General features: G+C 41.3%; 1 protein-coding gene across 1 annotated transcript in view; it reads left to right on the top strand.

Moving 5' to 3' along the window:
• Nucleotides 1-16,102, top strand: part of CHMP4C (charged multivesicular body protein 4C) — a 55,865-nt gene extending 39,763 nt beyond the window's left edge. Inside the window, exons 3-5 of the mRNA XM_033935080.1 lie at nt 11,805-11,919; nt 12,158-12,266; nt 14,754-16,102. Coding sequence (XP_033790971.1) covers nt 11,805-11,919; nt 12,158-12,266; nt 14,754-14,818 — 289 coding nt within the window. The 3' untranslated portion in view covers nt 14,819-16,102. The remainder of the gene's footprint in view (nt 1-11,804; nt 11,920-12,157; nt 12,267-14,753) is intronic.
• The last annotated feature ends 1,481 nt before the right edge of the window (nt 16,103-17,583 follow it).

The raw sequence follows: 17,583 nt of genomic DNA, 5'->3' as shown, positions 1-17,583 counted from the left end.
CAAACAAAACTACTCCGCCGAAGATAAGAACATTGTTTTCAGTAGCGATCAGGGTAACAGCACGATCTGCGGCGACAGTAGTTTACCCCGGTTTCTTCAGGCAGCCTCGAAGCCTTTGCTAGGCCGCCCCGCTTCGATGATGCAATGCGGGCCGGCCTAGCAAAGGCCCTGAGGCTGTCTGATGAAACTGGGGGTAAACTACTGCTAGTGGCAGCTGTGTGCCAAAGTTAAAAGCACATAATGAGCTGCCGCTAGGCTAGACAGGAGAGGTATTGCTGGACAGGGAAGGGGAAGTGGTACTCCTGGACAGGGGGGGAGGAGGGAAGGGAGAAGGGGTAATGCTGGACAGGGGGGGAGGAGGGAAGGGAGAAGAGGTAATGCTGGCCTGGGGGAGGAGGGAAGGGAGAAGGGGTAATGCTGGACAGGAGAGGGAGGAGAGAATGGGTAATGTTGGATAGGGGGAGGGAGGAGGAAAGGGAGAAGAGGTAATGCTGGATGGGGGAGGGAGGAGGGAAAGGAGAAGGGGTAATGCTGGACAGGGGGGAGGTAAAAGGAAGGGAGAAGAGGTAATGCTGGACAGGGGGGAGGTAAAAGGAAGGGAGAAGAGATGCTGCTGGACCTGGCAGAAAGGGAGGGAAAGGAAAGGTGCTACACACGAGTTGAGGGTGAGATGGTGCATGGGGAGAAAGCATGTTGGGTTGGGGGTAGGAAGGAGGGATGCCACTCGAGGGAAGATGCAAGGACAAAGAGAGAAAGGGTGCAGGAGGCAGAAAGTGTTTGACTCGAGAGGGTGAGATGAATGGGGAGGACAGAAAGGAGGGAAGGAGAAATTTTACACTCTGGGGAAGGGAAGAGGGCAGAGAGTGAAAAGATGGGGAAGGGAAGAGGGCAGAGAGTGAAAAGTTGGACTCAGGGAGGGATGATCGAGACCAGGGGTAGGGAACTCCGGTCCTCGAGAGCCATATTCCAGTCGGGTTTTCAGGATTTCCCCAATGAATATGCATGAGATCTATTTGTATGCACTGCTTTCAATGCATATTCATTGGGGAAATCCTGAAAACCCGACTGGAATACGGCTCTCGAGGACCGGAGTTCCCTACCCCTGATCTAGACCCTTCTGATCCTTCCCATTATTGCCCTATCGCTAATATTCCCCTACTGGCAAAAATGTTAGAATCAATTGTGGTAGCCAACTAACTGGTTTACCTGGAAAAATTCTCTCTACTCCAGCAATTTCAACATGGATTCCGTTCTAACTTTAGTACTGAAATTTTATTGATCTCTCTTCTTTCTAAAATCCAACAAATTCATTTTCAAAATAAATATTCCATTTTACTTCAGTTTGATTTATCTGCAGCATTTGATGTGGTTCATCATAAAAACATGAGCAATGCCTCCACTGGGTCAGACCTGAGGTCCATCGTGCCCAGCAGTCTGCTTACGCGGCGGCCCAACAATTCCAGGACTTGTGCAGTAATCCTCTGTCTATACCCCTCTATCCCTTTTTCCAGCAGGAAATTGTCCAATCCTTTCTTGAACCCCAGTACCATACTCTGCCCTTTTACGCCCTCTGGAAGCGCATTCCAGGTGTCCACCACATGTTGGGTAAAGAAAAACTTAGTTTTGAATCTGTTCTCTTTCAACTTTTCCGAATGCCCTCTTGTTCTCTTATTTTTTGAAAGTTTGAAGAATCTGTCCCTCACTACTCTCTCTATGCCCTTCATGATCTTATAAGTCTGTATCATATCCTCTCTAAGTCTCCTCTTCTCCAGGAAAGAGTCCCAGTTTCTCCAATCATGACATCCTGCTTCAGCTGCTTTCAGATATAGGTCTCCACCAAGCAGTCTTGGATTGCTTCTCCAAATTCCTTCTGTATCGCTCTTATTCAGTGAATTTTGAAGGTAATACATCCATTTCCTGGCAGTCCCCTTGTGGAGTCCCTTAGGGATCTCCAATATTATTTAATCTTTACATGACTACCCTTAATATTTTTAAGTTGTCTACTTGCGAAACCTTACTCACTTATGTAGATGACATTTTTATACTGATAGAGATAGATCCGGATACCATCGATTTAGTATCTAAAGTTAATCTTTGTATCTCCAAACTTCTAATGTTGGCCCAGGCCGTTCGGATGAAACTGAATGAATCTAAGACATAATTATTATAGCTAGGCCCAAAATTGGATTGTCTCCCTAGTTCTGTAACACTAGCTTCTGGATCCTCCTTACAAATTGAGTTTTCTGCCAAGATCCTAGGAGTCCTTTTTGACTCCTCACTTTCTTTCAAGGATCAAATTAACTCTGTGATTAAGAAATGCTTTTTCAATTTGCGCATGTTGAGGAAGGTTAGACACCTCTTTCATTATTTTTCCATTCTAGTTCAGTCAATCATTTTATCTCATCATGAAGAAGGGCACGGTACTACTTGAAAGGGTCCAGAGAAGAGCGACTAAGATGGTTAAGGGGTTGGAGGAGCTGCCATACAGTGAAAGATTAGAGAAACTGGGTCTCTTCTCCCTCGAACAGAGGAGATTGAGAGGGGACATGATCGAAACATTCAAGGTACTGAAGGGGATAGATTTTGTAGATAAGGACAGGTTGTTCACCCTCTCCAAGGTAGGGAGCACGAGAGGGCACTCTCTTAAAGTTGAAAGGGGATAGATTCCGTACAAATGTAAGGAAGTTCTTCTTCACCCAGAGAGTGGTAGAAAACTGGAACACTCTTCTGGAGTCTGTCATAGGGGAAAACACCCTCCAGGGATTTAAGACAAAGTTAGACAAGTTCCTGGTGAACAAGAGCGTACATTGGTAGGGCTAGTCCCAGTTAGGGCGCTGATATTTGACCAGAGGGTCGCCGCGTGAGCGGACTGCTGGGCATGATGGACCACTGGACTGACCCAGCAGCGGCAATTCTTATGTTGATTATTATTATTTTTTTTTTTTAGTTCAATAGTTTTTATTGAATATTATAAGAAATTTACAGAAAGCAGTTCAAACACACAAAATCTGAATAAGACACAATGGTATAGAAAAAGTCCATATCTATAATCATTTACTTACAACCAGATTAATAAAAAGAATCTAGGGTATATGTAACTGCTAATAGAAGATATATGAAAGGCAGAAAAGCAGGGAGAGTGAAATAAGAGAGAGGGAAAGAAAGAGGGAGAAAAGGAAAAAGAGAGAGATAGATAGATAGAGAGGCAGAAGTGTCTACTGATTAGAATGAACATATGAGTCTAAGAATGACCAAGGTGATTTATTTTGCACCATGTTTGTGGAGAGTCGAGAAATCATGTTTTTCTCATATGCATAAGATTCAAATTTGTGATACATGCTCAGAGAATTCCACCAAAAGGTGTAGTCAAGTAGCGAGGATGATTTCCAATTTTTCAGAATATGCATAAGAGCTGTTACAAACATGGCGTCAATGAGTTTAGGTGGGCAGTTTGTTTGTGTGAAACAAGGGTGTTGAGAACGAAGAATTACAATGTCCATGGAAATCTCTTCTGAACACTTAGTAATAGATTTTATAGTGTCCCAAATACGAATCCAGAAGGAGTGGACTATAGTGCAATGAAAAAGCATGTGATCAAGAGTTCCAGACTCTTTCAAACAGTTCCAGCAGGTGGAGTCTTGTTTTAGCTTCGCTTTCCACATGCGATATGGGGTCCATACTGCATTCCACATAACGAAGAACATTGATTGCGAGACTCTGGAAGATAGGAGAGGACGGTTTGTGGAGGACCAGAAAAGTTCCCAATCAGAAAGTGTAGTCTGCAGAATCGAGTCCCATTGGTTCATTGATTGAGGTGAAAAGGTGAAAGAGTGATCCCTTAGAATACTATAAAAAAGAGATATCGCTCTACCCTTCATTAAAGCCAGAGTAGACCAGTGGTGAACAGTGTGGATAGAGGTCATAAAGTCATGGCGCATATGTACCTTAGACAGTATTTCAGTAAGCATGAGCCATTGGGAATGTATAGAGGATGGAAGTGAATATGCAGAACAAAAAGTATCAAAAGGAACGATTGAGGTGGAGGAGATCAATTGATGAGCAAACTCGACTCCCGCCCGTTGCCACCTTTTCCATGAGAGGGATCTACCTTTATTTTGAATTTTAGGGTTATTCCAAAGGGACATGAGCGGGCTTTCACTAACAGAGATCTCAGCTGTTGCATCTAAAAGATGAAAAGCATGCTGCGTTGCACTCAACAAGGAATACTTTCTCAAGTGTCTAGGTATTGACACCGTAAGGAAGCAGGAAACGCACAGTGGTGCACATAAAAAGCGTTCCATTTCAAACCATGCTGGTTGATCCTGAGGATTAGAATTAACGATCCAATAAGCTCCATATTTGGCTAAAGATGCGATATAATAATAATAAAAATCTGGTAAATTTAATCCGCCATTAATTTTAGAGGCTTTCAGCTTGGCGAGAGCAATACGGGGTTTTTCTTGTTCCAAATAAATTCAGAGATTTTCATATTGAGCCAATGAAATAATTTTTTCTGGCATAGGAGGGGAAGCATGGAAAGGGTGTAATTAATTTGCGGGGCTAAAGTCATTTTAATGGAGGCTATTCTACCCCACCATGACAAATAAAGTGGGGACCAACGAGTTGTAGTATTTGAAACTAAATTTTTGATTTTGGATATGTTCAAATCCTGGGCATGTACTGGATCTTTATGAATTAGGACCCCTAAATATTTCACAGCTCCATGTGACCATGAAAAAGGAAATTGAGCCAGATCTGAGGAGGAGATATGGTCATTGAGAGGAAAGATCTCTGATTTCTCCCAATTAACAGAGTATCCAGAGAGTTGAGAGTATTGAGAAACAGTGTTAATAAGATGGGGCAAGGAGACAAGAGGATCTCTGAGAAAGAGAAGGACATCGTCAGCATAGGCTGCTAATTTAATGTCTCTACTGGACAAGGGGATACCCTTAATTAGGGGACATTGTCGGATAGCTGACAGGAGAGGTTCCAACGATAAGTCAAATAACAATGGTGAAAGGGGACAGCCTTGACGGGTGCCTCTATGAAGGGGGAATTTGTTGGAGAGAGAGTTGTTAATCAGAATACGGGCTGTGGGTTGTCTATATAGTGTTTCTATCCAATTTGTGAAGAAAGGACCAAAATTGTACCATTTCAGTACTCGGAATAAGAATGGCCACTCCACTCAGTCAAAGGCTTTCTCAGCATCAATGGCTAGACCAATCACAGGATCCAACAGTGTTTTGGCGTGAGCATTGATATAGTGAAATAAGCGTAAATTATCTCCTATGTATCTTTGTTTGATGAATCCTGTTTGATCTTTGTGTACAAGGGTTGGGATCACTGTGGTGAGTCTTAATGCGAGTAGTTTTGCCATAATTTTGTAATCCAAATTAAGGAGAGAGATAGGACGGAAATTTTTAACCAAAGTAGCATCACGTTCTGGTTTAGGAATAACTACAATAGTGGCCTCAGCGAAATTAAACTGTTTATCCGGAGTGGAGTGGAGAAAATCATAATACGTGAGGAGTTGAGGCGATAAAAGAGCTCGGAAAATTTTGAAAAATTCATTAGAAAAGCCATCCGGACCTGGGGCTTTCCCAGTGGGTAAGGAGGATATAGCAGTTTCAATCTCAGACGTGGTGATGGGAGCGTCCAGTTTTGTTTTAATAGATTCTGATATGTTGATTATTGCAATGTCATTTATCTTAGTAGTACAAAAACCTGTCTTTCCAAAATACTGCCACTAGATTGATTTTAGGGAAGCATAAGTTCGACCATGTAACACCACTGCTTCATAGTCTTCATTGGCTCCCTGTGTATTTCAGAGTGCAGTTCAAATGTGCCTGTGTCATCTTTAAAATTCTTCATGGTATTTTCACTCTCTTAGTTCCTTTATCTTAGAATCTTTATAGATTCTCTTTTGCAAGGGGTGACCAACAACTTAAACTATCCTGTCCTTCTAGCAAAGATATCAAAGGAGCCAAGATTTTTAGTCAATCTCCGACCTTCAAGTTTGGAACAATCTTCCACTCTTTTTAAGAAGCTCTATCTCCCTTCCCTTTTTTTGTAAGTCTTTGAAAACTATTCTGTTCACTAAGCATTTTTGTAACTAATTCTCTTTGATATCTCCTTCTCTATAGTCCTTATTGGCCTAAACTAATTATTGTAAACCGAGACGAGCTTTCCTGGATTGAAGTCTCAGTATACAATACCAAGCATTAGATTAGATTAGGGGGAGAGAGAGATGTTGGTTGGGGGAGGGAAAGAGGACCACAGGTGAAGCATGCTGGAGGAAGAGAGAAAAAAATGTTGGGCTGGTGGAAAGGAGGGAGAAATGTTGGACTGAGAGGGGGCCAAAAAGGAAGAAGGGAGATGGACTTCAAGGGGCAGAAAGGAGGAAGGGAAAGAGAAATATTACACTGGGGGGGGGAGGAGAGATGACTAAAGGAAGGGAGAGATATCAGACCAGGGAATGGAAGAGAAAGTTGGGAGTCTGGTAGTGTTATAGAAATAATAATAGTAGCGGTAGTAGAGAGAGATGCTAGATTATGGGAAGGAGAGGAGAGAGATTCCCGACTGGGAAGGGGGGAAAGGAAGGAGAGAGAGAGATAGGAAGGGAAGACATGAAAAAGTAGATTTTGAGAAGAAAGCAGAAAAATGGAAATATTGAATGTTAAGTTAATGCCAAAGATGGATGCAAGGCAGAAAGTGAAGACAGAGAAGGCCCTGGAAACATAGTTAAAAGCACAGAAAAATAAAGTCACCAGACAACAAAGGTAGGGAAAATGATTTTATTTTCAATATAGAGATTGAAATGTCAGTTTTGAGAATTTATGTCTGCTGTGTATATTGTTTGTATATGAAAAATGAATGGAAAAAAATTGCATTACAATTAGTAAAGGGGGTGGGATCTGGGGAAGAGCTTGGGTGGGTCTAGGGTAGAGTTTGGGAGGTCTGTGGTTGGGGGTACTCAGTTGATATTTGTTGGACTTCCCTGCTGGCACGCCTTACTGGCATTTCATACCCTGCTTGGAGGGCCTCTGCACATGCATGGATATGAGTGTGATGATGTCACGCATGCGCATGATGTCATCACGGCGATGTCCACGCACTTCTGGGTGCCTCGAGCCGTGGCCACTACCTTTAGTGTGTCCCAGCTTGAGAAAGTTTGAGAGACACTGGTCTAGGGGATCCTTGTTGGAAGGGTCAGTAACTGTTTGCTCTTCCCCTGTGTTATCTGTAAAATAACATAACACAGAGTAAGTGGAAAGCGTGTATGCCAGTGCTCTAGAACACAGTTCTTCAACCGCCGGTCCGCGGACCGGTGCCGGTCCGCTGAAAATTCCTGCCGGTCCGCGCAGGGCCGGCGAGATGGACGCTGTTAAATTTCCTGCCCTGGTGGTGTTCGGGGAAATCTTCTGTTCCTCCCAGCCTCGGGCAATCAAGACAGGCTGCTGACGTTGGGCATTCCCTCTGAGTCTTGCCTATGCGGAAACAGGAAGTTGAAACAAAATAGGCGGGACTCAGAGAGGGAAGGTCCCGACGTCAGCAGACTGTCTTGATCGCGGCCCCTGCCGAGTCGCCGAAGAGGGCCGCGGGGAAGCGGCAAGTAGAAGGGAGATGGTCAGCGTGCGCGGTGGGGGGCAGCGTGTGGATTGGGGCCATCAGCAGCGTCTGTGCTGAGAGTCTGCCCACGTGCAGGATGCGGCGGATAGGGGCCTCCGGCTCGTCTTGGGCGGCAGGGCCTGCGATGCAAAGCTGTTTTTGCCGGCTTGGGAGGGGGGGTCGCGAATGTGCAGGGACCCTTCAACAGTGGCTGTCTCCTCTCCTAGCAGTTTTGTACTTACCAGGGCAGTGATTCACTTTGGCAACTTCCCCTTCCTCAGAGGCAGCAACGACCCAAGGCTGCCTAAGGAAATCACTGCTGCAGGCAAGTACTGAGAGCTGCTGGAAGGAGAGGAAGCCACTGTTGGAGGCTGGGAAGCTGATGGATAAAGGGAGAGCTAGTACTGGACCTGGAGGGAGGTAGAAGGAGAGATGCTGCTGGGAGGGGAAGAGGGAAAGGGATGGGAAGAGAGCTACTGTTGGATAGGAGGGAAGGGAGAAGGTAAAAAGGAAGGAAACAGCTGGCAGGGAGATTAGAGGAGGGAAAGGGGAGAGACAAGAATGAGAAAGTAGAGAGAGATTGATGCTGGAAAGGGGGTCAGCAGAGAAATGAGAGAGGGATAAATATGCTAGATCTGGTGTAGGAGAGATAAAAATGAAGAAAGCAGTGAAGCTGGAATGAATGATGTAAAAAGGAGAGAGGAGGCACAGGCTGGATGGAAAGGAGAAAGGGGCATCGAAAGAAGTCAGATACATATGGAAGGAGGAGAGACCAGACAGTGGATGGAACGGGCAGACGCTGGAAGGAAGAGTGGAAAGAAGATGAAAGCAGAGACCACAAAAGGTAGAAAAAAATAATTGTATTTCTATTTTGTCATTACAATATATCAGATTTGAAATATATATCCTGCTAGAGACATAACTGGGGACTGCAAAGCCTAACACTATTCCTATCATGTGTGACTGCAGTATTCTGTTATGATATTTCTGTGTAGCATTCTGTAATAATTGGCTTGTTCAGTTTTCTTGATAGTAGAGGGGATATATGTGAAGGGGAGGGGAGACAGGGGTTTTGTTGGTCCTTGCTCTGAATATTTATATTTATAAAATGACAATTGTACAGAATATTGTTTCTTTTTATACTTTAATAAAATACGTTCAATATAAAATCATAACTGAGGCTTGTGCAGATGAGATCAGATGGTTTGCGGGGACCGAGCTTGCGGAGACGGGGCAAAAATGTGTTTTTTATTTCGGTCTTAGTAGTTTGCCGGTCCACAAAATAATTATTTTATTTCTGCCGGTCCACGGGTGTAAAAAGGTTGAAGAACACTGCTCTAGAACACTTACACTGTGGGTACCTGAGACAGTATCTGGGACCAGAAGCAAGAATTGATCCCAAGCTTCCCCAGTTTCAGCTCGTTGCTCTAACTATTAGGCCAATTCTGACTGTCTTCTGCTTTCACCTCTTTCTTTAATTTATACTGTATTATGCTATTTATGATGCAGGTGGAACACACTTTTATAGCATATGTTAATCTTATCCTTATAATGTTTTCTAGGCCTGGAGTGTTCATTCCAGTTTAGAAGTAGGCAAACAGGTTGAGTACCTTGCAAATTATGTTTCTCTGTTTATTATGTAATGATCAGGTTTAGTATCTTAAAATAGCTATTAAACAATAGTTATACATGCAATAATCAGTATTTCTGGAAAAAACTACTTCACTTTGAACACTGGCAAAGATGCACAATAATAGTTGTATTTCTAGGAGCTCCTTTTACTAAGGTGCACTAGCGTTTTTAGTTCACGCAGGAAATTACCACATGCTACGTGGCTAGAACTAACGCCAGCTCAATGTTGGCGTTAAGGTCTAGTGCGCGCAGCAATGTAATGAACAACGGCCGCTACTTCCGGTTCCGTGTTCCCAAATCGATCAGCTGTTCCAACTTTTAAAACTCCAAGCTTCATTCTGGTGCTCCAATAGTCTCTTTTAGGTTGTTTTCCAAGCCTCATTCTAGTTCTGTAATGGCTTCCCTCGTGCTCTTAATGCGTTACAAGCTTTTGTCTCAACCCCATAGCTCCTATTTCTATTCTCTTTTCTTTCTTCCCCCTTCCTTGTATCTGCTTCCCTTTTATTTGCGGGTCTGTTCATCCCCCAATCACCGCAAATATGGAGGGAAAAGTGTACATTCTAGGAGTGTTGCTCACAGATTTTACATGGTTGCTTACAAAAACACTTGCAAATCTGGAAAATGTTTGATTTTCAGAACTTGTTGCTCACATGAGAAAAAATGTGCATGCACCTGGCCAGTCCTTAGAGGGAGTATTGATCCTACATCTTGGTTAGATTTAAAAATAAAATGTGGAATAAAATGTCAATATTCACTAGTGTTTGAAAATGGATGTTGAAGCTCAAAGAAAGCCAGTACAATTGCTTCATAACACATGACTGCCAATCTCTGTTTTGATTAAATAATGTATATCAATATAAACAACTGGGTAAATTCAAAAAACAAAATTGTTCCTAAATGTCCATGACAAAAAACAAACTGATAAAGGAACAATGCTACTTCAAAAAACCTTTAAACCTTGGGTGGTGCTCAGATTCCAAGATGGAAAGCAAAGACCTCAATATGGGGACTTAACCCCTATAGAGACTCTGTGGTATCTATCATTGCACCGTGTGAGAGATTTGTATGAAGTACTTGTTGGTGATGGACTCGATGATTGTTTAGTCTCTATCTTTAAACACTTCAAAGTAGAATAAACTTTAAATTGAATGAGCTTGAAAAAATGAACTTAGCTGTAAAATACAGGAAGCGTTGGTAATGCAGGGTCCTGACGCGTTTCGCCGCCCTGGCTTCCTCAGAAGACCCGCAAGCAACTTGTATTCAGCTTGTTCTAATTGACGTCAGTAAATAACACAATGTTCAAAACTTGTCTTATTCCTGGTGGCGGGGCGCAAGGAGGTGGTAAATATGTCCCAGTCGAGGGCTAAAAGAGGGGAAAAAAGCAGGGAAGAGGTGGAAGTGCCTTTCAGCAGAGGAGAAATGAGGCTTCCAGCAGGGTTGAGAGATCAAGTTACTGGAAACGTCTCGGAGGACACGGGCTGGGCCAGCTCTCTCCCCCCCCTCTTGGTGCTGGGACACCAAGGTCTTTGCTTTCCATCTTGGAATCTGAGCACCACCCAAGGTTTAAAGGTTTTTTGAAGTAGCATTGTTCCTTTATCAGTTTGTTTTTTTTTGTTTTTTTTTTGATTAAATAATGTACACCACGTTGTTAATAGGTTTAAAAGACAACCTCACAAACTAAAGGATCACAGCCTATCTCATATATGACTGAGGGAGGAAAAGACCTCAAGTGCTCCAGGGAACAAAGGTTTAGAATGCTCTGGCCAAGTTTCCATGTATCGGAGCCATCATTAGTCATAAAAACCTCCCTTAAACCCTATATTTTTATAATAGTATGTTAATGTCCAAACTTTTACTTTTCTTATAGCTGTGTGCTGAATAAAGAACAATAGTTACCAGAACCCAAAATCTGTTTTGAACCAGTAATAATCTGTACTACAGGTTGAAAAGGTGACAGCAAAAGCTAGAAGGATGCTAGGGTGCATAGGAAGAAGTATTGCTAGTAGGAAAAAGGAGGTATTGATGGCCACTGGTCAGACCTTCATAATAAGTTGTATGGGGACAGATTTAAAGATCTCAATATGTATACTTTAGAGGAAAGGCGGAAGAGGGGAGATATGATAGAGACGTTTAAATACCTATGTGGCACAAATGAGCATGAGTCGAGTCTCTTTCAATTGAAAGAAAGTACTGAAATGAGAGGGCATAGGATGAAGTTAAGAGGTGATAGGCTCCAGAGTAATCTAAGGAAATACTTTTTTATAGAAAGGGTGGTAGATGCATGTAACAGTCTTCTGAAGAAGTAGTGGAGACAGAGACTATGTCTGAATAAAAGAAGGCATGGGATAGGCACACGGGATCTCTTAGAGAGAGGAAGAGATAATGGTTACTGCAGTTGGGCCATTTGGCCTTTATCTGCCATCATGTTTCTATATTACTGTGTTAACTTTGGAAGAAAACTTTGATAGCAATAGTCTGGAGTGGGGCAAGGTTCAATTTCCTTTGGTTATGCAGTATTACTTCCTTTTTTATTTCTACTAGATTGCTTTTATTTTCTCTTCTAGGGATGTAGACAAAATCGACTCCTTGATGCAGGATATCCATGAGCAGCAAGATATTGCCCAAGAAATATCAGATGCCATTTCTCGACCTGCTGGATTTGGTGAAGAGTTTGATGAGGTCAGTAATAAAGTGTTAATGCTGTAGTAGAGACCCCCCTGTGTATGACATTTCAGTTAGAGTACTGTGCATTATATCTGAATCAGAGGTAAGAGTATACTTTTTCTAAAGTGTCCATTTTAGGTTTCCTACCCTTCCCAAGTTGTGATCTTGGAATATACTGTGACATTTGTTTACTGAAAGTGGTGTTGGTTACAAAACATGAACTGTTCATTTTTTTTTTTTAATTTGCATTTAGGATGAGCTGATGGCAGAGTTAGAAGAATTAGAGCAGGAAGAGTTAAATAAACATATGGCAGATGTGCGACTTCCAAGTGTACCTGCCACATCATTACCCTCCAGACCTGGTAAGACCATCTTTGCTCATACATATTTGGTGTTGGCCATACAGACTACCTTCAGATTCCGAATGTTGCTAAGGGGGAACAAGGCAAGACTGAATTTAGTTAGACATGTGCTTTGCCATCAATGTTAATGGCTACAGGGATTCTTTGATACCACTAACAAATGTTCAGTAGTGTTTGATAGGATAGTAAGTAGAAGAATGAAATGGCCTGCAAATTCAGCTGTGGATTAGACAGTATATCTGTATCTCTATCCATACTGAAGGTCAGGGTCCATAGGAGAGGAAGAAGTGAATCTTGCACACTGTGTCCCAAATGTGATGATTTGGTGTAGGATTGGGCTGGGGAGGGCATCAATGGAAATTCCACTAACTTGAAACATGAGGATGTTACTGGCCAGACTTTATGGTAGATATCCTGCAAACAGGATGGTTGGATAGGCTGGAGTGATCTTGGACAGCAACTTCAACATTTGGAACCTAGGACAATACCAGGTGGACTTTACAGTCTATGACCCAGAAATATCAAAGAAGAGACAAGTTAATTTAATCATGTATTTTTAATGGGTATGACTGGATGTTCAGGTCTTTATCTGCCGTCATTTACTATGTTACTATGTAAGTGGACTGCTTATGTCCTAGTATCTATGCTGGGGGATTATTTATCTTTTTGAAACATCAGTTTGGTCTTAAATGAATAAAACATTGTAATTTAACACTACTATTTCCTCAAAAAAAGGAAACGAAGAACATATTTTGGGCAGCTTCTGCTCACTTCTGTCTGGGTAATGCATTTGGGCTGCAAAAACCCAAGGTAACAGTACAGTTTAGGGGGTGAAGAACTTTTGTGCATGAAAGAGGAGTAGGATTTGGGTGTGATCGTATGTGATGATCTTAAGGTGACCAAACAAGTAGAAAAGACAATGGCGAAAGCTAGAAGGATGCTAGGGTGCATTAGGTGAAGAATGGCCAGTAGGAAAAAGGAGGTATTGATGCCCCTATATAAGACTCTGGTGAGACCTCATTTAAAATATTATGTACCTTTCTGGAGACCACACCTTCAAAAGATATAAATAGGATGGAGTCAGTCCAGAGGACTGCTACTAAAATGGTTGGTGGTCTTCAGCATAAACAGTTTGAAGACAGACTTAAAGATATGTATACTTGTGAGGAAGGATGGGATAGGGGAGATATGATAGAGACGTTTAAATACCTATGTGTCATAAATGCGCTTGAGGTGAGTCTCCTTCAATTGAAAGGAAGCTCTTGAATGAGAGGAAATAGGATGAAAATGAGAGGATAGACTAAGAAGTAACCTCAGAAAATTTTTCACGGAAAGGATAGTGAATGCATGGAATGGCCGCCTGGTGAAGGTGGTGGAGATGAAAAGTGTATTTGAATTCAAGAAAGCTTGGGATAAATACATTGGATATCTAAGAGAGAGTAAAGGATAGTAGATACATGGATAGGCAGACTAGATAGGCCCTATGGTCTTTATCTGCCTTCATTTTTCTCTCTTTCTGTGTAAACACAATTTGTACTATAGATGAAAGGCAAGGGGATGGGATTTAATATTCTGCCTCTCTGTGGTTACAATCAAAATGATTTATAGATATTTATTTTGTACCTGGGGTAATAGAAATGATTTGCCCAGAGTCACAAGGAGCTCTAGTGGAAATTGAACACAGTTCCCCAAGTTCTCAGACTATTGCACTAACCATTAGGCTGACCAGAATTTAGAACACCAGGGTAGGAAAAGATGATAACTAATCCAATAGACAACAGACAGACAAATTCATGAGGTTTACCAGATTGCTTCAGCTGCTAAGCAAATTGCTGAGCCAGTCTTGAATTTTTCCAAGTACACATAAGTGTCTGTGTTTCTCATTTCCCTTAAAAAAATCAGGACCACAAATACACCCTATTGAAATGGAATCATTTGAATGCTTTGACTTTTTAATGGACTGTGTCTTGTTTTCTATTTGGATGACTGTTACTATAGATATGATTAGTGGAAAAACACCAATTCACTAGACTGTCTCAGTCATGTTAATATAATTAGGTACTGATACAGTATGCAAGTCTACTATGACATCAAGCCCATGAAATTTAAATAAATTTAGAAAACAGAATATGATGGTGGATATTTACTTGCATGTGATACAGACAGTTTACAGAAGCATGTTTTTTATCCAAGTCGGTTCAGGGTGGAGTAATTAATTTCAAAACAGAGTCCAGTCTTTAGTGGCCCTGTGGTAGAGGAAGTTATTTTTTGGATTGCCGATTCCATAACCTATCAAAAATCTTCCATTCCCCAGGTACTGAAAATTGGTGTTGAATATTGGTGGTACTTTGTGTTTCAGCAGGAAATTGTGCAAGCTTGATTTCTAATAGAATTGTCTATGTTGGGCACTTGTGCCATACATTTGCCAGTACTATTGTAGATAGTGTTCCACTTCAGAGTTCTTCTAATTTTTTTGTTTCATTGCAGCAACGTCTAGGAAGAGAGTGGAAGATGATGATGAAATGAAGCAGCTGGCTGCCTGGGCGACCTAAAATGACATAAGGATCTTAGAAGCACCTTGCACTTATTATTTGTACAAAAGTCTTTTTCATAGATGGGTATTTTCAGCTTCATACAGTTCATGGGATTTGTTTTTTTATTTTTTTTAATTTAATCTTTATTGATTTTTAATCAAAAACAGTGTCGTATAAATGAAAGAACAGTAGGTATTACATACATTACACTAATATCTGTACAGGTAACATAAATATCATTCAATAATTTCATTTTCTTGCATATATCAATAGCACAATATAACCTAATATATAATACAAATGAAGAATAAAGTTACCCAAATATCCCTGTAATAATACCAAGACCCGTAGAGATATATAAAGTAATGATGTGTTTACTGAACGATGGCTGATGAATTTGATTATTAGATATTGTAGGAAAATGAAAATTAATTTGAAATATTAAGAAGGGATTTGTTTTCTTTAAATTTCTGGGGAGCAGTGCCTTGTTTGCCAATGCATGGCCATCTTCATACATAAATCCTGGAAAACATTAAAATTAGGTTTAAGATTGGGGGTGGTCTCAACACTAAAGACTTTATTACCATGTACTGTAACACTTCATTTTTTAGGAGCCTTTGTAGGCTGTGATACTGTTGTGTTAAAAGGCCCCACAAAAAAATTGTAATCTTGAAGAAGAGGCCTACGAGATCTGAAAAACTTCTTTAGTATATCATTTTATTAGTCCTTAAAGTCTTTAAATCTAAAAGAATGTTTTCCTGAACCGATATAGCTACTCAAATATTACCCTGTTTTAATATCAACCATACATGGCAATGTGTCAGCTGAAATGTCAAGCATCTAGTTTTGACTCATCACCCTTAACATTCATGAGGGTAGGATGGCTCAGTGAATTGACAGAGCCTTATGGAATTATTCTTCTCTAGGTTGCTGCTTCAGGTTGATAGTGATGAGTTATTAACATCTGAAAGATATTCCATGGGCTACATGAAATAATTTGATGGTCACAGTGTAGCTCCCAGTGAATGCATGACTAAAGAAACAATTGTCAGCCTTAGCGGAGAATCTGAAGTCTACACAAGTAAGGAGAGTGGATTATCTTGATCCTAGAGTTGAGAGTTTTGGTTTGTATTAGGTTTCAACTGAGCAGGCTTAACAATCATAAAATTCACTAGATAAAATATCCAAGTTAAAGCTATTGTTTATTTAAACATCCTAGAGTTCTATTTAAGAACTTTCAGCAGCAATTTTAGAAAGACAATGGGCTGATAGGTCAAAAAGTAAAACTAGTTTTTGATTATATTTTATTCTGTTAGCATTTTAACATTTGCTTTAGCTCGCTGATTCTCCTCAGCCATTTTTCCTCTAAATGCCTCAAACCGAAAGCCTTTTGCGTTATATAAATAAAAATTTATGTTATGTTTAGGAATTTTAAGTACTTTCTGGTGTGAGATGTATTTGTTTACACTAGATAGTTCCTCGGATTCCACAAATTAAGTTTATCTGGAAAGCTGACATTTTATTGCTTTTCAGTGATTTATTTATAGAATAAGTGATCTCAGAAAAATTGTCACTTTAATACATTCTCTTAAATGGTCTTTTTGGCCATGTACTAATGTTGGTCTAGACTAGACTGTAAGCTCTGTGGAGCACTGTCTCTCATATGTATGTTCAGTGCTGCATATGCCTGGTACCACTTTAGAAAGTGGTACGATCAGAAATGTGCTTTTGACTGGTGCATTTCAGCTTGCAAAATGATAGCCTCTTAGCCTCTATAATGGGAAGTTCCTGTGCAAGAGGGACAGGAGTCCCGACTAATAGGTTCTCTCTGTTTAATCATGAGGATTACAAAAGACATCATCTATATCAGGGGTGCCCACGCTTTTTGGGCTTGCAAGCTACTTTTAAAATGACCAAGTCACATGATCTACCAACAATAAAATACCCCCCCCCCCTACAAAGCACACTGTATGCAGAGAAAATGTTAATTATCATTTATATTCTGCGGGTTTTCAAAGAGGTCAAGGCAGATGACTTTAGGCAATGTCACCTCAGTAACAACTATACAGAAATAGACAAATATACCCCCTCCTTTTTTACTAAACCGCGATAGTGGTTTTTAGCGCAGGGAGCTGCGCTGAATGCCCTGCGCTGCACTCGATACTCATAGGCTCCCTGCGCTAAAAACCACTATCGCGGTTTAGTAAAAGGGGACCATAGTGCAAAATATAAACAGCAGATATAAATTCTCAAAACGGACACATTTTGATCACTAAATTGAAAAGAAAATAATTTTTCCTACCTTTGTTTGGTGATTTCATGAGTCTCTGTTTGCACTTTATTCTTCTGACTGTGCATCCAATATTTCTTCCCTACTTTCAGCCTCCTGTATACTTCCTCTCCTCTAGACCTCATTCCCTCCCCCAACTTTTTCTTCCTCTCTCCTTGCCTCCCTGTCTTTCTCTGTCCATGCCCCCTTTCTGTCTATCTCCTTGTCTTTCTCTTTCCATGCTCCCTTTCTGTCTGTCTCCATGCCCTCCACCGCCATTGGGGAACAGGCCACCGCCGTAAAGAGGACGCTAAAGCACCGGGCTGACCAACCTTCCCCCACCCGACGTCAATTCTAAAGTCAGAGAGGAAGTTCTGTGCCAGCCAGGCAGCGATTGATTGACTGGCCTGGAACTTCCTCTCCGATGTCAGAATTGACGTCAGGTGAGGAAGGTTGGTCAGCCCGGCACTTCAGCTTCCTTGTTATAGGGTCGGGAAGCAGGTAGAACGGAAGG

This window comes from Geotrypetes seraphini, chromosome 2, assembly GCF_902459505.1.
Source record: "Geotrypetes seraphini chromosome 2, aGeoSer1.1, whole genome shotgun sequence".
NCBI lineage: Eukaryota > Metazoa > Chordata > Amphibia > Gymnophiona > Dermophiidae > Geotrypetes > Geotrypetes seraphini.
This window is presented reverse-complemented; position numbering and strand designations above follow the sequence as displayed.